The 25914-nt window shown below is 53.4% G+C and overlaps 1 protein-coding gene across 5 annotated transcripts; it reads right to left on the bottom strand.

Annotated features, from left to right (window-relative positions):
• Positions 1-834: 834 nt before the first annotated feature.
• FLYWCH2 (FLYWCH family member 2) lies at positions 835-11809 on the bottom strand. 5 transcript variants are annotated; one of them, XM_045874776.3, is made up of 4 exons: positions 11652-11808; positions 6262-6363; positions 4535-4972; positions 835-2914 (listed from the first exon to the last, which is right to left on the bottom strand). In XM_045874776.3, the coding sequence occupies exons 3-4, from the start codon at positions 4863-4865 to the stop codon at positions 2814-2816; spliced, it is 432 nt and encodes a 143-aa protein (XP_045730732.1). In that variant the 5' UTR covers positions 4866-4972; positions 6262-6363; positions 11652-11808; the 3' UTR covers positions 835-2813. The 5 variants fall into 5 exon arrangements, with proteins under 5 accessions (XP_045730732.1, XP_045730729.1, XP_045730730.1 ...); XM_045874773.3 differs by having other exon boundaries at positions 836-2917; XM_045874774.3 differs by lacking the exon at positions 6262-6363 and having other exon boundaries at positions 836-2917; positions 11652-11809.
• Positions 11810-25914: the final 14105 nt, after the last annotated feature.

Below are 25914 nucleotides of genomic sequence, written 5' to 3'. Positions count from 1 at the left end.
CCTCCGACTCCCGCCCCGCCACCCCTCGGCGCGCCCCACTCCCTGTTCTCCATCAGCCCCAGATCCACAGGGACGTCTCAGGGACCCAAATCCACAAAGACCCCTGCTCCGGGGTGCTAGAGCTTCTGTCGGGGAGACCGGGCGAGAAGCAGTGGCTACAATGAGTTGCGTGGGCGGTTACAGGTGGTGCGTGCGACGGGGGTGGGGCGCTGCAGGTGGTTACGGAGGAACCCTGGCGGCCGGATCGCCTACGCCCACCCCTGCGGAAGGCGGGTCGGAGCCGCTGCGCGCTCCTTCCGCTACGGAGGCTCCGGGACCGCGGCCGGCGAGCCGCGCGCGCCCCCTGCCGGCCGCCGCCCGCCTCGGCCCCGGTGCGGGCGGTGGGAACCCCGGGAGCCAGAGCGGAGGCGGTGCTCACCAGAGAGGCGGAGCGTGCTGCTGCTGTCGCTATTATGATTACCATTCTCTCGGTGACAGCACCCGTGGACAAGGACGCGTGGGGCCGCGGGGAGCAGGGGAGTTGCTGGTCCTCCCCGTGAGCAGCGGTCTCCCTTGTGGAGCTTCGTCCCGTGAAAACCCAGGGCTACTTAAAGGCTTGTAGAGCAGCTGGAGAGGACCGGGGTGCAGCCGGCGTCAGGACAGCCGGATGCCTGGTCTTCCGTCCCCGTAGTGGCATGCTGCAGTCCGTAAAACCGCGTTGGAAAGTCATTCGTAATGGATTAGGAGAAAATGAGCTGTATCATCCCAATTTTCTGAATATGAAAAATTTATAGACTTATCTCTAGATGATAGAATTACTGGAGATATTTGTAACACTTTTTCATAATCAGTACGTATTTATTTCAATGACCATGAATTATCTTTTTTTTTTAGCTTGAGGACCAATAAATTATGTTTTGAAGGAAGTGTATAGTCATCTTCTTTACTTTTTTTTTTTTTAAGGGGCGGGAGGGGCAGAGGGAGAGGGAGAGAAAGAATCTTAGGCCGACTCCATGCCCAGCGCACAGACGGCTGGGACATGGGGCTCCATCTCAGGACCCTGAGATCATGACCTGAGCTGAGCCGACAGAGCCTCGCAGATACCCTGACTCTTGAGGCAGAGCCTCCTTCATTTTATAATGAAGCCCCCCAACCAAGCCTCTCACAGAGTGCAGAGACCCAGCGCTGGCATCAATCCGTGACCTCTGAGGATTTTCTGCTCTAACATCGGGGGAACCACTGTTCACAGGAACACGGCGATTCTCCTCCTGGTCGCTGGCACTGTCCCTCCCCGATGGGACAACCTGTCACTGAACCAGTGTCAAGTCTTGACAGCACCGCCCACCTCCCCTCGGTCTCCTGTCCCCCAAGGCCGTGGTGACCTTCTTGCCAGACTTTCAGAGCCCCCTTTGGACATTTCCAGTCGGTTCCCCTCATGGAGCCCGTAGGCTTTGTACAACAACGCTGACCATGTCCCTCGTCTGCCTAAATCCTTCCCTGGCCTCCCACTCCCCATCATGAGCCTGGAATCCTCCCTGTGGGCTCCAGGCCCCGAGACCCTGAGCCACTGCCCACCATGTCCTGCCATGGGCCAGGTCTGCTGGGACAGCAGGCCGAGCTGCACCAAGTCGCCCCTTGCCGGCCCCCCTGTCCTCCTCAGGCCCCTTCTTCACTCTGCTTCCCAGGGGGAACCCCACCACCAACTCCTCAGGCGTTCCTGTCATCTGACCACACCAGCCCACGAAGGGGATGATGCAGAGCCACAGGAAAGGAGAAACATGGTGAAGAGCAGAATCTATTTAAATATCAAATTAGGACAAAGGAACATTTCAAATGATGGTTACAGAGCATAAATGTTAACAACCACGCTGGAGGAGAAACAGAGCAAGATGGAGCTGGGCCAGGAGGGGTGCTGAGGAACTCACTTTTCCTAAGAGGGGTCCATAATGCAAGCTAAATTTGGGAAGATAATGTTCAAAAACATAAGGCCTCTAGTCTCAACATTTTAGAAATAATCCATTTGTTTCCTTTGCCCGATGGCAGTTTCCACAAAACGAGGACCATGTGAGGTGAAGCCAACTGGAGGCCGAAGCCTTTCCTGTGGGGGGCCTCCAGGGAACCCTGACTTCCGTTTGTAGGGGGGGTAACTGTGTTCTGTTCACTCCCTCCTCCAGCAGGGGTGGCACCCAAGGTGCCTGGGGAGGGGTCAGGTGCCCAGGAAGCTCAGCCCCCAAATCACCCAGAAGGAACATGATAGGGGCATCATACACTACGGTTGGGGCCCACCCCCTCCCCAGCAGAACTCTGGGCAACCATGAACACAGGCTCCCATGAGGGGTGGGGGGAAGCTGTCAGTTGGTGGGATGTCTAGAGGAGGCAAGCCTCCTGGGAACAGGCCCTGGAGGGATGGTCAGGGAGGGGCTGGATAGGCTTCCCAGGGGCTCAGGCCTGGGGGTCCCACTGCACCCCTTTCAAGCCAGAAACAGTAGGAAGGAGAAAGCTCAGAGAGCCCACCTAGTCTCCAGGCCAGTGGTGGCTCTCCAGGCTGAGGGGCCGGGGTCTGAGCCCTGGGACAGGGCCCGGGGAAGGCTGGTGGGGTTGCGGTGGGGTCTCAAAGGACCACAGAAGGTTATAAAACCTGTCCATAATGGGACCTCGCATACAGCTTCTTTTTTTCTTTTTGAGGTTTTTTTTTCTGTTTATAAAAGTAATTTATGCTTGATTTGGAAAAAATTACACAATGTTTGAGAATGAAAACCAGTTGCAACTGGGTCCCCAGCAGAAGTCACAGCCAAGGTCACTGATCCAGTGAGGGCATACCATGCTTGTCAGAGTTACAGGAGGGTGCTGGGCATGACGGCATCTGCGGTGGGCTCCTCCCCTACGACCTCAGTACTGGGGGCAGACTGCCCTGCCAACCTTCCATCTTCTTTTCCTGCTGGAAGAGAAAGGAGTGGGTCAGGCTGGTGTCACAAAGGAAAAGGGAGGGCGGGAAACCCAGGGCCTGAAGCTCTCAGTCCAGCCAGGGGATGCTCTGGGATGCCATTGGCTGACTTACAGAAATAATTGCTGATTTCAGAGACGTGCTCCCTAAGACCACCAGCCCAGGGACAAAGAGGCTGTTAAAGTCATTTCCAGGGAACTTTGGGCGAAATCTGGGTTGAGCACCAGGAAGCCACTGCTACCCCCACCACCTGGCCTGGGATGGGATAAGAGGTGGGAAAGTCTGGGGACCAGGTATTGAGGTAAACACAGGTGGCACGTTGAGGGGGTTGCTCACTGCCCAAGAGCACCTGCCTAGGGGAACTTGTGGGGCTGAGATGTAGCCCTTGCTCTGCCCTCCAGCCCTCCATCTGAGGACGAGTGGCTTCGTTTTAATTCTCACCAAGGGGCCACCTGCGGTGGATGGGGCCCACATGGTGCCAGAGCCCAGGCAGATCCGAGAAGTGCGCAGAGGTCTCAGACGGGGTGGAAGGACCAGGAGACGGCCCATCCCACCCAGCTCCGTTAGAAGAACAGGCTCTGACCAGACGCACCCTACTCTACCCTCTGCAGTGACCAGCTGGTGGCCTCAGAGTGGTGACTTAGCTCCTAGAGCCCTGCCTCTTCACAGGTCATGGGGACCACACTCTCCACCCCTTGGATTGGTGGGAGGCAGCAGGTAGACGTGAGGGCGCACTTGGGGCAGGACTGGCCAGTAGAAACACTCAAGGGTGAGCTGGACGTGCCGCAGAGGGGCCTCCAAGCTCTGGGGGGATGGGGTCCCCCGAGTCCTTGAGTGCAGCCCTGTCCAGCAGTTGAAGGAAGCTGAGGGGTCCCTTGGGTCCCCTGAAACTCCAGGCCTGTGGCTGGGGACTCCCCCATCTTGGGTGCCATGGTGTCTTGGTCCAGGGGAAGCAGTGGAGTTCCCTCCCCTTGGACCTCAGACCACTCACTCCTACACTTCCACCAGTGAGTGGGGTCCCCTACACTGCCCAGGCCAAGCGCCCTGGCTGGATCCAAGGGGGCCACCTGTTCACAGGCAGCAAACGGGGGCCAAGTGTTGTGGTTTTATTGTCCCCATCTTCTCAGGGTACAGCAGACCCCACTTCCACTTGCGAAGAAACCCAGCTCAGCTTTCCCCAGCCACTGGGCATCCCTTCCCTCGAACGCCCCTCAGGAGTCCACGGTCAGAGAATGCATCCATGTGCCGATGTCGCCCACAGCAAGCCGGGTGGGGGTGGGGGGCCTGCCTGGGGCCTCAGCAACATATACCCCTAGACCCCCAGACACATAAACACATAGACACGGAAGAACAGACAGGAACAGAAATAGGCCCAGGACCCACACAAATATATCTGGAGGGACACACCCACTCCCCCTCCCAGGCCAATCCCCATATAGACACGTGTGCGTGGAGGCCTACGGACATGCAGGCCCTACACCGAGGTATAACGTGGACAGCATGTGACTGTCCAGAGCCAGCCCGGCCCCCAGGCTCCTGGGTGTCAGGGGACTTCCAACCCCAGGAAGGTCTTGACCACACCGTGCTCACTCCAACCGCCCGGGACCTCACCTGTGTCCAGCTTGCTGCGTTTCTGCTCAGGCTCCTGTGGGGGTGCCTCGATGGCCCTCTGAGCCTCAGGATGGATCTTGAGGAGGGCTTTGGCAAGGGTGGCGGGGCCGGGCACTCCCAGGGACATGATGCAGTGCACCCCTTTGCGCTTGGCCCCTGCCACCTTCGCACTGTCCTTAGAGGCCGTCAGCAGGACCAGTTTGGAGAACTTCCTGGGCTTCCTGGGTGCTGCAGGCACAACATCTGTGCCTGGCTCAGGGCACTCTGGGGACGGCTCCTGGCCAGCCTTCACACTCTCGCCCTCTTGCTCGCTGGGCTCCGGCAGGGGCATTCTGGGACGATGGCCTGTCCCCTAGGCCACACTCAGGCCCCAGCAGATGGAGTTCTCTTCCTCCTCCTCCTCCCTGGTCGGGAACCTGGCAGTCCAGGGGCTCTGTCCTAAGGAAGGAGGCAAAACCCATCAGTGGAGGCCCCCTTGGGCCTGGGGCTCAGAAAATGGACGTGGGGTGGAGGTGGAGGCAGAGGGGGCTGAAAGGCTGGGGAGGGTCTCACACGGAGCTGGGGAACCCCGGGTCGGTGCTTCCACTCGGCTGCATCCTCTCAGGCAGCTGGGGTCTGTCACCTCCCCTCCCCAAATGCCACTTTCCTGTCTGTAAAATGTGCCACAGGCAGGGCTCTCTGGGGGCTGTTGGGGTGCAGGCAGTGAGGCACTGAGAACCGTGAGCTTCTACAAAGAGAGGCCCATAGGTGCTGAGCACGTGGGATGTGTCTTCACAGGGTTTCCCATTTAACTTGGCCCCGTGTTATGAAAGTTAGTCATTCTTGGGGTGCCTGGGTGGCTCAGTCGGTTGGGTGTCTGCCTTCGGCACGGGTCATGATCTCAGGGTCCTGGGATCGAGCCCCACATTGGGCTCCCTGCTCAGCTGGGAGGTCTGCTTCTCCCTCTCCCACTCCCCCTGCTTGTATTCCCTCTCTCGCTGTCTCTCTCTCTGTCAAATAAATAATAAAATCTTTATAAATAAATAAATAAATAAATAAATAAATAAATAAATAAATAAAATGCTTTAAAAAAAGAAAGTCAATCATTCTTTTTTTTTTTTTTAAAGATTTTATTTATTTATTTGAGAGAGAGAGAACGAGAGACAGAGAGCAGGAGAGGGAGGAGGGTCAGAGGGAGAAGCAGACCCCCTGCCAAGCAGGGAGCCTGATGCGGGACTCGATCCTGGGACTCCAGGATCATGACCTGAGCTGAAGGCAGTCGCTTAACCAACTGAGCCACCCAGGCGCCCCGAAAGTCGATCATTCTTATTGACCCAGTGTACAGATGAGGACACTGAGGGACGGCAGGATGGCCAATATGGCCATGAAGTGCAGAGCTGGGAGTCTGGTCGAGGGGGATCCAGAGCCCGCCCCACACAGTACCTGGTGTGCCTCATCCAGGACGACGGTAACTTGCCTTTCTGAGCACCAAGCCTCAGGGACCAGCACTTGGCACATGGGCTCATGTCACAGACTCTCCCAGAATGCCTGGTGGCCTTCCTCCTGACACTGTGTCACAGGGAGACCAAGCCGGGCACCCACCGGCGCTCTGCAGACCACAAAGGGGACGCCTGGCTCTGGGAGGCAGGACTCTCTGGACTCACAACTAGATCCATCTCCCATCCCAAGCCGGAGGCCCTGGACCACGCAGCACTCAGGAAATGCTGGGGTCCCAGGAAGGCAGTGACCTTGTGCCTGAAGCGGGGCTGGCGCTGCCTCAGCTGGGAGGGGACCAGGCTGTAGAGGTGTCCGGAGAATCCACAGTCACTCTGGGCTCCCTGGCTTCTGGCCTGGAGAAGCAGAAAGGACGTATGACAGGGGCCGACGGCAGGGCAATGCGGAGTAGCCTTTTTGTCTGTTGGGCGCGACTGAGTGCTGGGCAGTTGGCAGGGTCTTCGTCAGAGTACAGTATTAGCCCAGAAACAAGACCTCATCCTTAGCAGACATCTCCCCTGCTCATCTCAGAACCCAGGCAACGGCAAGTCTCACAGACATCTACCTGCCCCCTGACCCTGTTTATCTAACCCGGTTTGCAGTTCTCACTGTTTCCTGGGACCCCTCCCAATACATATGGCTTGAGGAGGCCATGCCCCGATTTCCAGTTCTCTAAGACCCCATCCATGAGAGAAGTCGGGGTGCAATGCCAAAGAGGGTTTGGGGTGCCTTGTCCCCTGCAAGCCCTCCTCCCCAGTCCCTTGGCCACTAGACATAAAAGCAGAGACCTCTTGGACTGCGACAGACATGGAGCCCTCACCTCCTAGGGGTGAGCCCTCAAGGAAATCTGCCTGGTAATGGGTCACCTGACCAAGGCACCCCTGGGTTCAGTGTCTCTATCCCTCCTGCCCCTGGCCCCCCAGTTCAGCCCTGGGACAAGCCAACCCCTGTTCCCCCAGCGCAGTCCTTCCCTGCCCTGCCCATCCTGTCCCACAGGGTGACATAGCAGTCCTGGAGGAACATGGGGACCAGCTTCAGAAAGGACAACACCAAAGCCTCCCCTGGAAGAGCCATTCTGGGCAGAAAGAGGTTATGGCAGAAGCCCTAGCACAGGCCGTCCTGCCCAATACACATTCAGATCAGCTTCAGTGCACATCTCCTGGAGCCAGCCCACCTTTCTGGCTTGTAGGCTCCCCCTAGTCTGGGGATGAAATCCTGCAGCGCTGGACCCCTTCCTCACACCATATACAAATACTAACTTTAAAATACTCTTTAGGGGTGCCTGGGTGGCTCAGTCGGTTGAGTGTCTGCCTTCTGCTCAGGTCATGATCCCAGGGTCCTGGGATGGAGCCCCACATCGGGCTCTCTGCTCAGCGGGGAGCCTGCTTCTCCCTCACTCTCCCTCTGTGCTTTCTCTCTCTCTCTCTCAAATAAACAAATAAAATCTTTAAAAAAATAGTCTTAAAAAAAAAGATAGGAGTAAAGCTTCATGACCTAAAATCAGACAAAGCTTTCTTCAATATGACATGAAAAGTACAGGCAACCAAAGAAGAAAGAGATAAACTGGACTCCATCAAATTTTAAAACTTTTGTGAATCAGAGGACACCAACCAGAAAGTTAAAAGACAGTCCACAGAGTGGGAAAGAATTTTTGCAAATCATATCTCTGATGAGGGAATTATATCTGGAATTTATAAAGAACTCTTACAACTCAGTAACAAAAAGACCAATAACCCAATTTAAAAATGGGCAAAGGCTCTGAATAAGCCTTTCTCTAAAGAAGATCTACAAATGGCCAGTGAGCATATGTGATGCTCAACAGCATTAGTCATGAGAGAAACACAGAATAAAACCACCAGGAGATACTACTTCACACCACCAGGATGCACATAATAAAAGGAACACACACAAAAACCAGACAAAACAAGTGTTGGTTTGGATGAGGAGAAACTGGAAGGCTCTTACACGGCTGGTGGGCTTGTCAACAGCACAGCCATGTTGGCGGTCTGGCGGCTCATCAAAACGTTAAGCACAGAGTCACCATATCACCCAGCAATTCCACTCCAAGTACATGTGCAAGAACTGGAAACAAATGTCCACATAAACACTTTTAAGTGAGGGGCGCCTGGGTGGCACAGTCAGTTAAGCTCCCGATTCTTGATTTTGGTTGGGGTCATGATCTCAGGATCGTGAGATCAAGCCCCTCTTTGGGCTCTGTGCTCAGCGCAGAGTCTGCTTAGGATTCTCTCTCTCCCTCTCCTTCTGCACCACCCTCCCCCCCGCTCTCGCTCTCTCTCTGAAATAAATCTTGAAAAAAATTTGTATATGAATGTTCACAGCAGTATTATTCACTGTCATCAAAAAGTGGAAACAATTCAAATACCCATCAACAGATGAATGGATAAAAGATGGCATATCCATACAATCGAATATTGTTTGGCAATTCAAAAAAATTATGCTACAACATGGATGAAACTTTAAAAGATTATGCTGAGGGGTGCGTGGCTGGCTCAGTCAGTAGAGCATGCGACTCTTGATCTTGGGGTCGTAAGTTCGAGCCCCATGTCAGAGGGTAAATTGTAATCTTAATTAAAAAAAAAAAAAAACCTTAAAGGGGCACCTGGGTGGCTCAGTTGGTTAAGCGACTGCCTTCGGCTCAGGTCATGATCCTGGAGTCCGGGGATCGAGTCCCACATCGGACTCCCTGCTCAGCAGGGAGTCTGCTTCTCCCTCTGACCCTCCCCCTCTCATGCTCTCTGTCTCCCATTCTCTCTCGCAGATAAATAAATAAAACCTTTAAAAAAAAAAAAAAAACCTTAAAAATAAATAAATAAATAGAAGATTATGCTGAGTGAAAAAAGCCAGTCATAAAAGACCATGTATCATATGGTTCCATTTATATAAAATGACCCAGAGACCAATCTATAGAGTAGAAAAATCTATCCTTAAGAGACAGGAGATGCGTGGTGGGCTAGGGGTCGGGGGAGGGCAGCGGGAGAATGAGGAGTGACTGCTAGTGGGGATGGCTTCTGCAGTGGGGAAGGCAATCTTCTGAAACTGACCATGGAGATGGTTGTGCAACTTTATGAATACATCAAAAGCTGTTGAATTGTACCTTGTGAGAGAGTGAGCTGCACAGTATGTGAGTTAGCTCCATAAAACTATTAGAATTAGGAAAAAGGGAAATGAAGTCTACAACCAGTGGTCCCCCAACTTCACCATACCTTAGAATCACCGGGGTTCTTGTGACAAATGCACAGTCCTGGATTACTCCACTACCCGCCCCCACTCAAGGGGTCTGGAGAGGGGTTGGAGAATCTATATTTTTTACCAGTACCCCATCTGATTCTGATACTGTGAGAGACACGGATGGCGCCATGGGCCTTTCACTCGGGAAATCTGTAACTGCTAGTTGATGGGTTGAACTGCTTGTCAATCTCTCCATGAACAGGAGTGGGTACGTCCTTCAGGCTGGATCAGCCTCTTTTCTGGAGTCATCCTTCTAGAAATTTTCTAGGTGTGGAGGGAAGACTTGACAGGCAGCTATTTTAAGTCTAATATATATTTTTTGAAAGTTAAATTTCACTCAATGAAAGTTCACTGAATTTTTATTTCATTTCATTTCATTTCATTTTAAAGATCTTATTTATTCATTTGACACACAGAGATACACAGAGAGAGAGACCATGAGCAGGGAGAGAGGCAGAGGGAGACGGAGAAGCAGGCTCCCCGCTGAGCCAGGAGCCCGATGTGGGGCTTGATCCCAGGACCCTGGGATCATGACCTGAGCCGAAGGCAGACGCTTAACCATCTGAGCCACCCAGGCGCCCCTTTTATTTTATTTTTTAATAACAAAATAAAATAAAAAATAAAACACAGGGCTCACGACCCTGAGATCAAGACCTGAACTAAGATCAAGAATCAGATGCTTAACCGACTGAGCCACCCAGGTGCCCCAAATGAACAGAATTTTTAAAAGCGAAGTAGAAATGAATTAAAAAGAGCAAAGGGCTTAATAGTTCACTTCCCTTACTTGACACCCTTTCTCTAATTCTGAAATCCGGTGGTTTGAGATCACCATTGACCTCCAGTCACCCATTCATCCTAACCCGCTGTCATGACATGGGTCTGCACAAAGCCAACCCAGAAGTGTCAAGGTGGCTCAGTGTGAACCCCAAATCATACGACGTTAGGAACTCGCAGGAACCCCTCAGACACTCTGGGAAGCAGAATCAGGGCCTAATGAACGTAACCCCTGGAACCTACAGGACGAAGTCTGCAGATGGGGTGAAAGTTACTAAAGTAGGAGAGCAGCTTGGATGACCCGGGTGGGTCCAATCACAAGGGTCCTAAAAAGTACAAAAGGGAGGCAGAAGAGAGAAGGAGAAAACTGGATAGAAGCAGGGTCAGAGAGACCAGGATGGTGCTGGCTTTGAAGAAGGAGGGAGCGGCAGAGAGCCAGGCAATCTGGAGGCCTCCAGGAGCTAGAGAAGACAAAGAAACAGATTGTCTCTCCTGGAGCCTCTCGGAAGGAACACAGCTCTGCCTGCACCTGGTTTTAACCTCCTGAGACCCACCTCGAACTTCTGACCTCCAGAACTATAAGACTGTTAGGAAGCTGTGTTGTTTAAAACCACTACATTTGTGGTAATTTGTTACAGTAGCAACAGGTAACTAATAACAAGGTCCGATCCCTTGTTCCTGAGGCTCTGGAAGGCGTGAACCCTGCCCAGCCACTGACGAGGGATCAAAAGAATGACCTCCACACATATGGGAGAAAAATGCCACCAAAATCCACCGGCACCTGTGTCCTCAGCCACAAGGACAAATCCCTCACCCTCTCCGGGTTGGTTCCACCTGTATGATGGGAATGGTGGGGAATTTGGCAGAGGTTCTTAATAGCAGGTAGGCAAGGGTACGCTGTTTCCAAAAGTCCTGGGGGTACTGGCAGCTGGGCCCCAGATCATCACTGTCCCACGGGGCTCACAGAGGACTGTGATTGGGCTGCCGGTGGGATGATGGGCCCACTTAGGTGCGCAGGTACACATCCTCACAGGGAGAGTTTCAAGGCAGCAAGGATCCAAAAAAGGTCAAGGACTGCTACTCTGTAGTACGTAGGGGAGAGCCTGCCCACAGTGGGATTTTCAGGTAAGGACACCACCTTCCCCTCAGCGCCCTGGCTCTTAGGTACCTGTACTCCTCCTCACACACTGTAATTTATCACCAATCCTGTCTGTGCTGCACCCAAATGGCCCCTCCTCTCGGCTCCCCTCCCCTCCGGTTAGTACCACCACCTCGTCAGCAAGCCTCTGGGGTGTCCCACCCCCCTGCCCCAATATCTCACAACTCCAACTGCCAGAGTGGGACGAGGCTGAGGATGGCTGCAGGGAGGGAGGCAGTACTGGGTGTGGTCAAGGAAAGGCAGACGAATGTGGGGATCCTTGACTGGGGGTGTCGGGGTTCAGTCCGGACCCGGGTGGGATGGGGGGAAGGAGGAGCCAGGAGGAAGGAGGCGGCCTGAGCGCCGGGACGCAGAGCCGGGTGACCCCCCCTCCCAGCATCAGCAGCCCCGGGGACCCCCGGGAGGGCCGGGCCACTCCGTGGGACCCGGGACCCTCCCCGGCCCGCTGGGGCCCGTGCTCACCGGGCACCGGCAGGGCGGCGGTGGCAGCGGAGCCCTCCCTCTCCGGCGACTGAGCCGCGGCAGGTCCTGCAGCCTCTTGCCTGGGGCCCCGCCTCGGTTCAGGCCGTCACCTCAAGCTGGGGTCACGGAGCGAGCATGCGCAGCAGGGCCGGGCGGGGGCATTCCTTGGGTGAATTTTGCTGCTCCGGGTCTTCGCCGCACGGAGCCGAACTGGTGGCCTGACCAATCCGCGCGCGGGGGCGGGGTCACGGCGCGCGAAGGGGGCGTGCCCAGCCCGGGATTGGACAGCAGCGCCCGGGGGCGGAGCGCCAGCGTTCCTACGGCCTGGAATCGAGCTCTGGGCGGGGCTCTCCCAGCTTCAGAGGGTGGGTTTAACTGAGACCCCGGGACTTCTCCGGGGGGTTGACGCCTGCTAGCGGCGAAGGAAACCAGAGCTTTCGTTTGAAGGCCTCGACATCTCCTGTCACTTGCCTGAGCGAGCGGAGGCTGTTATGCTCATTGAAACCGTTGGCTCCGCTCAACCCAACATCCTAGACGACGCCTCATCCTCGCCACCCGCCCCTCCCTCGCCCAGCCTTCCCCCCTCCCTCGCCCACCGGTCCCTCCCATGCCCACTAGCCCCTTCTCCCTCGCCCACCGGTCCCTCCCTTGACCCTCGGCCCAGCCCCACCCACAAACGATGGACGCTTGTTGTTCTCCGACCACCTAGTGCGGTGGGGACCCCGACCACAGCGGGGAGCTGCGGGTCTCGGAGCTGCGGGCCTGGGCGCTGCTTTCCTGGACACTTGGCGGGTGGAGGACTGAGAGGCCCCAGCATCAGCCCAACTGCTGCCCGCTGGCCCCTCACCGGCCCAGGTGCGGGGATGTTCCCGCCTCTACTCCGCACGGCGCCCCGGGCCCTCTGCTCACCGCGACCCTCCCCAGGCCCGCGAGGACCCTTGGATCCGCCCGCTCCCCTTCGCCGGGCCGGAGCCCCCAGTGTTCCGGCTGCGCGTCCTCTGCGCCTTTGCAGAGTGAAGACGCTGCTCCTCTCCAGAAACCCCCACGCTGCCCTGACACCCCCGCCCCTGCGCCTCCCTCCTGTTGCCATAAAGCTGCTGCTGGAAGTGCCCCCCCTCCCGGGCAGGTGCAGGTGCAGGTCCCGTGGGGCCAGCCGGTCCTCCGACTCCCGCCCCGCCACCCCTCGGCGCGCCCCACTCCCTGTTCTCCATCAGCCCCAGATCCACAGGGACGTCTCAGGGACCCAAATCCACAAAGACCCCTGCTCCGGGGTGCTACAGCTTCTGTCGGGGGGTACCGGGCGAGAAGCAGTGGCTACAAACAGTGAGTTGCGTGGGCGGTTACAGGTGGTGCCTGCGACGGGGGTGGGGCGCTGCAGGTGGTTACGGAGGAACCCTGGCGGCCGGATCGCCTACGCCCACCCCTGCGGAAGGCGGGTGGGAGCCGCTGCGCCCTCCTGCTGGGGAGGCTCCGGGACCGCGGCCGGCGAGCCGCGCGCGCCCCCTGCCGGCCGCCGGCCGCCTCGGACCGGGGTGTCAGGTCGCGTGCACAAGGGCGCGGGGCTGTTCGCACCCGGTTTCTGAAGAATTCGAAGACCTCCGTTTTTAGGCAGCTGACTTCCTTTCATCGCAGTTTCGCTCTTTGGCCTACCCCGAAGTGACACGGATTTAGCCACAAGGTTTTTTTGAATTATTTATAACTAACAGGGAAACAAATATGAAGTGACTCAAGTGTTCATCAAGTGATGAATGGATAAACAGATGGCCGTGCTCACAATGCAGTGTCATTCAGCCAAAGGACAAATATTGCTTGATTCCACTGACATGAAATGTCCACAGTCAGCAAGTCCATCTAGACAGAAAGTATATTAGTGGTTGCCCGGGGCTGGGGGAGTTTTGAAGGGAACGGTGGACTATTGATGGGTGTGGACTTCCATTCTGGTGTGACGAAAATGTTCTGGAATTAAATAATGGTGACATTGCACAGCCTTGAGGATACACTGAAAACCACTGAATTGGGGGCACCTGGCTGGCTAAGTGAGGAATCTGCACCTGGATTTCAGGGTCCTGAGTTAGAGCTGCACGGTTGAGGGGAGAGAGTACTTAAATAAATAAATGAACTTAAAAAAAACAAAACCCTTGGGGCGCCTGGGTGGGTCAGTCGGTTAAGCGGCTGCCTTCGCCTCGGGTCATGATCCCAGGGTCCTGTGATTGAGTCCCCCATGGGGCTCCGTGCTCACTGGGGAGCCTGCTTCTACCTCTGCCTGCCACTCCCCCTGCTTGTGCTCTCTCTCTTTCTCTCTGTCAAATAAATCTTTAAAAGAAAAGAAACCCCACTGAATTGTACACTCTAAAATGGTGAATTTTATGGCATGTGATTTAAATTCAATTAACATATAGTAGATTATTAGTTTCAGAGGTAGAGTTTAGTAATTCATCAGTTGCCTATAACACCCAGAGCTCATTCCTTCACCCAGTTACCGCATCCCCCCCACCCCACTCCCCTCCAGCAACCCTGTTTGTTTCCTAGACTTAAAGAGTCTTTCAGGGATGCCTGGGTGGCTCAGTCGGTTAAGTGGCTGCCTTCCGCCCTGGTCATGATTCCAGGGTCCTGACATTGAGCCCCACATCAGGCTCCTTGCTCAGCAGGGAGCCTGCTTCTCCCTCTCTCTCCCGCTGCTTGTGCTCTCTCTGTCAAATAAATAAAATCTTTAAAAAAAAGAGTCTTTCAGTTTGTCTCCATCTCTGATTTCGTTGTTTGATTTTTCCCTCCCTTCCCCTATAATCCTGTTTTGTTTCTTAAATTCCACATGAGTGAAATAATTGGTATTTGTTTTTCTCTGACTGACTTATTTCACTTAGCATTATACCCTCTAGATCCATCCACGTCATTGCAAATGGCAAGATTTTTCTTTTTTGATGGCCAAGTAATATTCCATTGTATATATGCACCACATCTTCTTTATCCATTCATCTGTTGATGGACATCTGGGCTCTTTCCATAGTTTTGCTATTGTGGACACTGCTGCTATAAACATTGGGGTGCAGGTACCCCTTCGAATCACTACATTTGTATCTTTGGGGTAAATACCTAATAGTGCAATTGCTTGGTCATACGGTAGCTCTATTTTCAACTTTTTGGGGTTAAATCTCAATTTAAACAGAAGAAATGAACAAAGTGCAGCTTCATTAAAATTGCTCCCTCAAAAACGGCTTGTACTGGGGAGGTGGATGGGAGAATGGGTGAAAGAATGAAAGGAGATTCAGAGGTACAAACTTGTGGTTTTAAGTATTGAGGATGAGAAGTACAGCACAAGGAATATAGTCGATAATGTCGTAAGAACGTTGCTTGGTGGGCGCCTGGGTGGCTCAGTCGTTAAGCGTCTGCCTTCGACTCAGGTCATGATCCCAGGGTCCTGGGATCGAGTCCCACATCGGGCTCCCTGCTCGGCAGGAAGCCTGCTTCTCCCTCTCCCACTCCCCCTGCTTGTGTTCCTGCTCTCGCTATCTCTCTCTGTCAAATAAATAAATAAAAACCTTTAAAAAAAAAAAAAAGAACGTTGCTTGGTGACACTGAGCACAGGTATCATGGTGAAGACTAATGGATGGAATTGTTGAACTAATATGGTGGACACCTAAAGTAATATAACATTGTGTGTTATATTTCAATTAAAAAAAAAAGAACACAGGAGATAGGGTAAATAAGATGGACTTGGGATGTCAACCACAACACTCAGTCAGTTGTATGGCTTGGGCAAACAACTAATTTTTATGAGCCTTAATTTCTTTAAAAGAAATTGGAATTCTTTTTACTTTAGAGGGGATGTTGTGAGGATTCAATAAGATGCATAGAAATCATTTAGCACATGTCTAGCACAAAACAGTGCTCAATGTTAACATTTAATATGCCTTATGTATATACATCTCTTTTTAATCCTGTGGTTATTCTATGAGGTTGTTATTATTAGCCCATTTTATGCGTAAGCAGATGGAGTCTAAGAGAATTTGAATGGTAAGAGAGCTAACGATAGGCAGAGTCAGGAAATAAACCTAGGGAAACAAACCTAGGTTTATCTAGCTAAAAAAAAAAAAAATGTTTTGCACATCCGCAATTTCATTTATATATTATTTTTTTAAGATTTTTTTTTAAGTTATCTGTATACCCAACATGGGGCTCGAACCTACAACCTGGAGATCAAGGGCTGCATGCTCTACAGACTGAGCCAGCCAGGTGCCCCTCAATTATTTTACACAATTACATTTTAAATACTAAACAGTGAAACTAACATATCTTTTGTTCCTTGATTTTAGACATGCATTTTCTGCATATTTTCATTATCCGTTTCACACTAAAATCACTAACTGTTTAAATACTTGCAAAGGTCACTGATTAATTTTGTATTGATCCTGACCTCATTGGGCTCAGGGGGTACTGGCTCCACTTTGTGTATAGTTTTCAATCAGATGTTACATGTGTTCAAAAAGTCATCCTCTTTACAAAGGGGAAGAAGGCACGTGTACTCCCCCCGGTGTGCTGACGGAATCAAATTACCAGTGTGCCTTAAGCTCAGGCACACACGAGATGGTTCTCATTCCTAAAAGTATTCAGTGTCAATCTGGGGATAAATATAGCTTGAATCTTTTTTTTTTTAATAGCTTGAAATTTAAGCCAAGCTATTGTTGTGCAAGCTAGCAGATGAGGCCACAAAAATCATTCAATTTCCTGGTTCATATTTTTCAAATAAATAGGACTGATGAAAATTTTGGGTCATGTGATTTAATACACATATGATTTAAATTACTAATGTTTGTATGGGCGCCTGGGTGGCTCAGTCGTTAAGCATCTGCCTTCGGCTCAGGTCATGATCTCAGGGTTCTGGGATCGAGTTCCGCATCGGGCTCCCTGCTCGGTGGGGAGCCTGCTTCTCCCTCTCCTCCCCACTTGTGCTCTCTCTCTCACTATCTCTGTCTCTCTCTCTCAAATAAATAAAATCTAAATAAATAAATAAATTACTAATGTTTGTAAACATATTCTGGTTGTTGTCATTGATTAGTGGAGGTTAAGAAGACAGGACAAATAAATGCCTTGTGAACACAGGTTAGATCCTGGACCAGAGAAGGACATTATTGGAAAACCTGGCAAAATTTCAGTAAGTTTGAGAGTTTAGAAATTTAGTTAAAGGGTGGCTCAGTTGATTAAGTGTCTGACTTGGGCTTGGGCCATGATCTTCAGGTCCTGGGATCAAGCCCTGTGTTGGGCTCCCCATTCAGCAGGGAGTCTGCTTCTCCCTCTCCCTCTGCCCCTTGCCCACTCACGTGCACACTCTTTTTCTCTCTCTCAAATAAATAAATAAAATCTTTAAAAAAAAAAGTTTAGGGGGCACCTGGGCGGCTCAGTCAGTTAAACCTCTGCCTTTGGCTCGGGTCATGATCCCAGGGTTCTGGGATCAAGCCCCACAACGGGGTTCCCGCTCAGTGAGGAGCCTGCTTCTCCCTCTCCCACTCCCCCTACTTGTGTGCGCGCTCTCCCACTCTCAATTAAATAAATAAAATCTTTAAAAAATAAAATAAAATAATAAAAGATAAAAAAGTTTAAAAGGATTGTACCAATGTTCATTCCTATAGTTAATTATATTGGCTATGTTAGATTGTAATATTAGGAAAAACTGGGTGAAGGATATACGGGAAACCTTTTTTGCAACTTTTCTGTAAGTCTAAAATTATTTCAAAATAAAAAATTTAAAAAAATTCTACTTCATGGTTAGGAAGATATTTTCTATACTTTATTATAGAAATATATACATTTATAGTTTGATCTCCCTTGTGTGTAAAAAAGTGTACAGGGTGCCTGGGTGGCTCAGTCATTAAGCGTCTGCCTTCAGCTCAGGTCATGATCCCAGGGTCCTGGGATCGAGTCCCACATCGGGCTCCCTGCTCAACGGGAAGCCTGCTTCTCCCTCTCTCACTCCCCCTGCTTGTGTTCCCTCTCTTGCTGTCTCTCTCTGTTGAAAAATAAATAAAATCTTTTAAAAAAAAAAGTGTACAATTATATCCCCCCCAAAAGATACATTCAAGTCTCAGTCCTCGCCCCCCCCCCAGTAGCTGTGAACTTGACAGTATTTGGAAATAGAGTCATTACATATGCAAATAGTTAAGGACTTCAGGATGAAATCATCACAGATTTATGGCGCCCTAAAGCCAATGAATGATGTCTTGAGAGAGAAAAGAAAGGAAGATGGGGGCCGTGTGGCAATGCAGGCAGAGATGTGGGATGCACCCGCAAGCCAAGGATGCCGGGAACCACCAGCATCCTGAAGAAGCCGGGAAGGAGCCTCCCCCTAGAGCCTTCAGAGGATACCTTGATTTTGGACTTTGAACTCCAGAACTGAGAGAGAACAAAATGTTGTTTAAGCCACACAGTTTGTGGTAATTTGTGACAGCAGCCCCAGGGGACTACTACACCTACTTGGATTTGTCTGCACTGCGAACACTGGAAGAACAAGGTGCAATCCACCAGAAGTGAGGTCTATAATTGGGGACCATGAGACAGGAAAATGGCTTAATAGTTTCCTTTGTAAATTTCTCTTCCATGTGAAATGTTTACTAGATGATGATTTCATCTGTTTGTTAAACTGCTAAGACCTACACACACAAAATAGAGTCCTTTTGCCATTGTAACCATATTTGAGTGTATGATTCAGTGGCACTAATTACGTTCACAATGTGGTTCAACCACCACCACGGTCTATTTTGCAAAACGTTCCCACCCGAACAGAAAATCGTTCCCCATGCCCCTCAGCCCCCTGGCCATAGAACTGCAAGATAATAAATTGGTGTGCTGTGTTAAGCCGCTAATTTTTTTTTTTTAAGATTTTATTTATTTATTTTGGCAGAGAGAGAGACACAGCGAGAGAACACAAGCGGGGGCAGTGGGAGAGGGAGAAGCAGGCTCCCCGCGGAGCAGGGAGCCCGATGCGGGGCTCGATCCCAGGACCCTGGGATCATGACCTGAGCCGAAGGCAGACGCTTAACGACTGAGCCACCCAGGCGCCCCAAGCCACTAATTTTGTGGTAGTTTGTTAACAGCAGCAATAGGTAAATAATCTAACCTCATTCATTCATTCATTGTGTTCATGGAGCACCTGCGTTGGGCCAGGCACTGAGGAAAGGAAAGGGAAACAAACAGTAGCAAATCTCTGTCCTCCCGGAGCATAGGTTCTGGGATGGAAGGAGATGGTGCCACTCTGGCTCCATGATGAGGGGTTGCGGGGGGAATCAAGTTGTGAGGGGAGACAGGGAAGGCGCCAGTCACTGCTTGCTTTCTGCTGACTTCTTATTCCATGCTAAGGCAGAACTAGAAACCTCATTTCATCTCCCCGCCAGCCCTTGAGAGGGCTGTGCTGTGATTCCCATTGTACAGACGGGCCCAGAGAGGTTAAGGAACTCGCCCAAGGTCACACAGTAAGGTGCAGAACTGGGATTTGAATGAGCGCTATAATGCCTCCTTATGGCTGCCAGGAATCCGCCTGCTTGTTTCCACCTAGACTGGGCAGTGGACAGCCCGGTGCTGCCCCTGGGCTCCCATGGAGGCCTGAGCATGCCCTTTGGTCCCATGGCTGCTTGCATAGACTCCTCTGTGGCCCTTGGGGTGCCTGGCAGCCTTGGAGTTGCCATAGCTGAGCATTTAGTGTGGGTGCACCTCTGGGGAGTGCAGGGGGCCACTGGGGAAGCTGGCAGGGCAGTGCCTATGAGGCAGTGCGGGGGGGTGGTGATGAGAGGTAGTGGACGTGGGCAGGCCAGAGTGATGTTACCCAGGCCCCTCAGCCTCCTCGGGTCCCCAGAGGGATTCAGGCTGTGAAGTAGCATCTCCACAAAACAATCATGGAAAGACAAGTTCAAGGAGACCCACACCACAGAGGTAGCTGGATGCCCCACATCTGTCCCCTCAGGTCCCCCCAGCCTTGACCTCTGTGGCCTGGGTCAGCCCGGCCTCTGCTTCCATCTCCTGTCCCACAGGGACCCGTGTCCACTTTAGGCTGCAGACACTCCACCTCAGAGCTCTTTCCTTGGCTGACCCTGGCCCGACCCGCGGCACTTTTGATATTTTTGCCTTGTACTTTGAGCAACTGCAATTCTTCTCTTCTTCAGACTTAGAGTCAAGGGTTCTAGAAAACCATGCGGCCTGGCTGCCTGGAGGTGACTTGGTAGCCCTCTGTCCAGCTCTTTGGTGCCTCGTGTAGCTCACCAGTCCTGCGAGCCCCTGCTAGGTACACAGCCTGTCCTGGGCGCTGGGAGGGCGGCAGCTGGCCAGGCAAGTGTGGGCTGTTACAACTGGGTGGAAGCAGGGCACATCTCGCTTTGGAGGGGAGGACTGTCAGAAAGGAGAGTGCCAGGCCATACGACCAGCCTGGCCCACGGCCCCTGCAATGATTGCCCTCGGAAGCCGGAACACCAGCTCTGCAGCCAGCTGCCCAGATGGTCAGGGCTCAGCCAGTGACCGAAGCGTCTCTATTCCCTGCCCCCACGTCCAACTCAGGACCACAGAGAAATCCCGCTATGCTCCCCCATCCAGGCACACAGGACATCCCCTTCTAGTCGGCTGCCCCCAGCTTCTCCAGGTCCCCCCCCCCCCATAGAGCTTTCCCACCTTCAAGTCTCTATCAGACACAAGTGACTCCCCCCTCCACAGACCTAGGGCTGGAGGTCACCCTGCCTGGCCAGTGCAGAGAGCTCAGCAAGAGACCCCCTGGATTAGCCACGTCCGCATCTGGAGGGGGTGGGTTTCATCCTGAAGCCAGTTGTGGGGGGCAAGGGTGCGGCGGGTCTTATAAACTGAAACTGATGGAGACAGTGAAGGCTGGAAAAGAGGTTACCAGGCCTGGTGCCGGGTCCATGCTGGGGGTCCCACTGCCCCCATTCGGGTCCAGGGCAGCTGGAAATGGAAACCCCAAGGACCCCACTTAGTGAACAGGCTGATTTTCCACGCTGAGCAGCTCCAGGGGTATGACACCCTGTGACATTACTTACTACTAAGAAATTGATATTCGGTCTCTGCCTGTGGTTTCTGTTTTTTATTATTATTATTATTTTTTTATTTATTTGACAGAGAGACACAGTGAGAGAGGGAACACAAGCAGGGGGAGTGAGAGAGGGAGAAGCAGGCTTCCCCAAGAGCAGGGAGCCTGATGCAGGGCTCGATCCCAGGACCCCGGGATCATGACCTGAGCTGAAGGCAGACGCTTAACGACGAGCCACCCAGGCGCCCCTCTGCCTGTGGTTTCTGAAGCAGAGCTCCCCAAACCCCTGCAATTTCCTGAGTGATAGGGTTGCTAGGAGCATCTTTGGTTCCAATATTTGACCTTGGACCCTGAGGTAGGGCTCCTAAATCCCTTGGAATTTCCCAGGTGGCAGGAGCGTCTTTTGTTCTAACATGCACGCTCTGGGTGGGCTCCTAGAGAGCTTCACGGAGGAGGGCCAGTCACCAGAAAGGCGAAGTCTCCATTAGAAACTGGGGACCCTTCTCTGGGCGGGGGGCGGGGACTGAGATAATGGTGGATCATGCCCACAGAATGAATCTCTGTAAAAACCCCCGAACCACGGGATTTGGGTGGGTGAACACACGGAGCTGCTGGGAGGGTGGCGCACCCAGAAGGGGCGAGCACATTCTCCCTCCCTCCCCCACCTCTCTCCGGGTGCATCGCCCCCATCTGCTGTTCCCAAGTTACATCCAGTAAGTGAATTGTTTTCCTGGGTTCCGGGAGCCCTTCTAACAAATTAGTGAACCCAAGGAGGGGGTTCTGGGAACCTCTGATCCGCAGCCAAGTGGAACAGAAGTTTGTGGGTTACCTGGGGTCCCACTGTCTGAGATTGGCATCTGAAGCAGGGGGAGTCCGGTAGGACTGAGTCCTTACCCTGTGGGGTCTGGGAGAATGCCTGCTGGTGTCTGAATTGAGCTAAATTGGAGGAATCTGTCTTGCGTGCACAGAGAATTGGATGATTGCTCAGTGAGGAAGATCCCATACATCTGCTGCTGGAAGTGTTGGTGCGTGAAGAGAAACAGACTTCTTTTTCCTTTTTCAGGCCCTATTTCGGTGGAGGCCACGGGAGGGCCCTGGGGGTCTGAGGCCCCAGGCCTCCCTGGTGGTTCAGGAGCTGGGTCTCTGGGGAGTGGGAGCCCAGCTCTAGAAAGGAGTTAGACACACAGGGAGCACCCAACAAATGTGTGCTCAGCAGATTTTGTTTTTGCCCCAAAGTTGACTTTGTTCATACCTGAAATGTCAAACACTCATAGCGGGCTGCCGCACATTACCATTCCTGAGGAAGGGGGCCCTCCCCTTCTGTGGGGGGTTGGGGGGGCTGGAGGGGGAGCTTAGAGAGGGTTCCTGTCAATACATTTCATGGTTCTTGTTCATTTCATCTGCAAGACAAGGGGGGCAGGCAGGGCCCAGACTCACTAGGGAGGAGGGTGGGGTAGCCAGTTGGGAGGGGCTGCTGGCCTCAGGCCAATGGAGGGGTCCCCCATCTTCTCCTGACCTGACCTACACCTCTCCCAAGCCATCCGGTGTCCCCCCGGTAAGTCATGTGCACTCCACCCTACCCCAGCCAGCCTGGGGCCAGTGCTAATCCCAGGACTGCTCCGACCTACTCCATGGGCTGGTGGTCTCTGCAACAGTGGTACCCGCGGCAGGAGACACACAGTGGGCCGCACTGTCACCCCAGGCTGACCCCACAGGATGGAGACGGGGACGGGACTGTGGGGCTCAGAGTCCTATGCTGACTGGGGCAGGAGCCAGAGAAAAGACAGGGACCCCTGAGAGAGCCTGCCCCACCGAGCTCAGTGGGAAGAACAGGCTCCAAGGCAGATGCTGGCCCTGCTCCACCCTCTTCAGTGACCAGGTGGTGGCCCCGAGGTGGTGCCTTGGCCACTTTGAACCCTACTTCCCGCAGGGCCCAGGGACCGCACCCTCCACCCCAAGGCTAGTGGAAACCCTCACAGGGTGAGCTGGACATGCAGCAGAGGCTCTGGTGGCGTTGCCCTCGGACTCCCCCAGCACGGCTCTGGCCACGCCTGGGACCCCCAGCAGGGGTTGGAAGCCGAGGGGTCCCTTGGGTCACCTGAGAATGCCTGGCCTGTCGCTGTGAATGCCCCATCCCGGGGGTTGGGGGGGGTCTCAGCCCAGGGGGAAGTGGTGCCCCTCCCCACAGATCCCTGGGGCCTTTAGTCATCCTGGGGGCGCCTGGTCAACAGGGGGAAATGACCAGGGTCCTGGTTCCCATCCCAGAGCTGGTGGCTGGGCGTGGCCAGGCCTGGCTGAGCGTGAGGGGAACTCGGGTCTCAGCATGGTGACAGCCACCTTGGGCCCTCCTCCTGCTGCCATCACCCCAACATGTCAGAGCTCAGCCCTGTAGGGAGGACACCCCACACTGTCTTCTTTCCTACATACTCCAGCTCCCAGACCTCAGGATGGTCCCCAAAGGCCAAGGACAGGCGTCAGCCTTACAGCCTGAAGGGTTCACCTGTACAAGAGCCTGGGTGCTGAGGGTCCTGGAGCCTGTGCGGCTGCCTCAGGCCCATTCTCTGCCGGGGTCTGCGGAGGTCCCATGACCCGCCTGGCCTCTGGCTTAGGAGTCACCTCTGCAGGCCTGGGGGTGTTCACATCCCCCTCAGGACTCTTTGCTGGGGGACCAGGCATGGGGGGGGCCCTCACTGCCCCCAGGCCCAAATACACCAAGAGCCACCATAGGCTGCTCTCTATCCACCCCACATCCTGTTCTCCTGGGCCCCCCCCGCCAGGAGGGGGGTGGGGAGGTGGCAGAGGGAAGAGGGAGGTCTGCCTGTCCTGCCTAGGGATGGTGACCGCTTCTCCAGGGGTCAGCTTCCTATTCCTGGACATTCTGGGGAAACTGGCCTCTGAGAAACTCCAGTGGCTGCCAGCCTGTTCCCCTCCCTTCTGCCCCCTCCTCCCCACCCCCTCCCACGCCCCCCCCCCCCCCCCGGCTTGCAGTCCAAGGCTTGGCCCATGGGCCCCTCTCCTCTGCTCCCTGGGTCGTCTGGGGACACCCACCAGTGGCCCCCTGCCCCCTCTCTTCCTGTTCCCTAGGCAGTTTCATCTAGATGCTCATAATCCTGACACCCCTCTCCCATTTTACCGCTCCCAGCAGGACTCGGGGGAGGCAGCCTTAAGTGGATGCTCTTGAGGACAAAGTACAAGCGGACACCCTGCAAACCCCGTCCCCCACTCCCAGGTGAGACACTTGTGACATTCCTCGGGGCACTCGGGGCTGCCCTAAAGCTAAGGGAAGGAAAAACCAATGGTTAACTTACAAAGATTACAGTTCAGCCAAGACATGAGTCTCCCTCAGTTTACAAATGTCTCAGTGATTTACAAGAAAAAAGCATTCTTATCAGTAACTTGATCTATAGAAGGAAACTCTCAACTGTCTTGATGTTAATACGCCTTGCTAGAGGGAAAAACCACCTTAACTTGACAATGTCCAGGCCTCTAGTATCTTGTAGGTCCTCTTTAGCAGAGAAGTTCTTTTGAAAACCTCCCTTTTTCTTACATCCACCAACTCCCAAGTATATGATCAGTCACCCCTCACAACCCCGGGGCAGCAGCTCTTTCTGCCCACAGATCCTGTCCCTGTGCTTTAATAAAACACCGTTTTGCACCAAAGACATCTGAAGAATTCTTTCTTGGCTGTTGGCTCTGGGCCTCACCCCATCAACCTCACCTATATTCCAAAACTACATCAGTCTGCTAGCAGGTGACGGTGGGGCAGGGTGGGGTGGGGGGCTGGGTGCAGAAAGGAGCAGCTCAGGCCCTCAACCTGCTGACATTCACTGCCCAACTTCCCCGCCGCAACCAGCCAATTCCAAGGCCCACATTGCAAGGCCAGGATGTCCCAGCTGACCCCAGTCCTCACCCTTGTGTCCCCTCACCCCTTCCCTATTCAACCTAGGCCTCCCTTGGCTGAGCACCCCTCTCCAGACTCCACCTCCCTCCCTGCAGAGACCCTGTTCATTCCCTGCGTGAAGCCGGCTGTCCCAACCTGACAACAGATCCCCTGTGGGACCCTGCATCTTGATGGAGCGGCTCTCCTGCCCTGGTCTTCTGCCAGGCCACCTACCCTCACCTTGAGAAGGGGGCCACGTTCTCTCCCCACAGGCTCCCTCAGACTCTGGCTGGGGCAGACCTGGAAATGGACTTCAGAGTGGCATTTCCTGGACCCTCCCCCTCCCCTGAACGCACCCGATCTAGTCTGACCTCCTGTAGCTTCTTTTTTTTTTTTTTTCCCTCCTGTAGCTTCCTAGAAAAGCCGGGGTTTTGCTGAACCCACGTGACTGTTTGAGGTCCAGACGGTCCTGATTTCATTTCATTTCATTTCTCTTTCACGTGCTCTGAAATAACAGCAGTTGGAGGGGCTCCTGGGTGGCTCAGTCGTTAAGTGTCTGCCTTCGGCTCAGGTCATGATCCCAGGGTCCTAGGATCGAGCCCCGCATCCAGCTCCCTGCTTGGCCAGGAGCCTGCTTCTCCCTCTCCCTGCTTGTGTTCCCTCTCTAGCTGTCTCTCTCTGTGCCAAATAAATAAATAAAATCTTTAAAAAATAATAAATAGGGGGCGCCTGGGTGGCTCAGTCATTAAGCGTCTGCCTTCGGCTCAGGTCATGATCCCAGGGTCCTGGGATCAAGCCCCACATCAGGCTCCCTGCTCCGCGGGAGGCCTGCTTCTCCCTCTCCCACTCCCCCTGCTTGTGTTCCCTCTCTGGCTGTGTATCTCTGTCAAATAAATAAATAAAATCTTTAAAAATAATAATAATAATAATAATAAATAGGGGGGCCTGGGTGGCTCAGTCGTTAAGTATCTGCCTTCGGCTCAGGTCGTGATCCCAGGGTCCTGGAATCGAGTCCCACATCAGGCTCCCTGCTCCGCGGGAGGCCTGCTTCTCCCTCTCCCACTCCCCCTGCTTGTGTTCCCTCTCTCGCTGTGTGTCTCTCTCTGTCAAATAAATAAAATCTTAAAAAATAATAATAATAAATAGTCTTAAGTACGAAAAAATAAAAAAAAAGGCAGCTGGAATGTTCCTAGTGTGTGAGACAACTAAAAACTCCATGTGCGAGTGAGGGAGAGAGCGAGAGAGCTACCTCCTGGGCAGGCTATCCAACATGGCTGCGAGAGAAGGAGCCCAGGTGAAGCCCCTGACAGCAGGGCTGGCTGGTGCTGGAGATGGCGTTAATACTGGCCATTTGAAGAGTTCTCTGA

Source organism: Mirounga angustirostris, unplaced genomic scaffold, assembly GCF_029215605.1.
Source record: "Mirounga angustirostris isolate CCGP_5_RB_7025 unplaced genomic scaffold, mMirAng1.0.hap1 SCAF_5, whole genome shotgun sequence".
Classification (NCBI taxonomy): Eukaryota; Metazoa; Chordata; class Mammalia; order Carnivora; family Phocidae; genus Mirounga; species Mirounga angustirostris.
This window is presented reverse-complemented; position numbering and strand designations above follow the sequence as displayed.

Excerpts from the sequence above, each read along its gene's own strand:
- FLYWCH2 (XM_045874774.3), bottom strand. The coding sequence starts at position 4,865 with ATGCCCCTGCCGGAGCCCAGCGAGCAAGAGGGCGAGAGTGTGAAGGCT. Across the intron at positions 2,918-4,534 it reads ACGCAGCAAGCTGGACACAG|CAGGAAAAGAAGATGGAAGG; the intron begins GTGAGGTCCCGG and ends TTTCTCTTCCAG.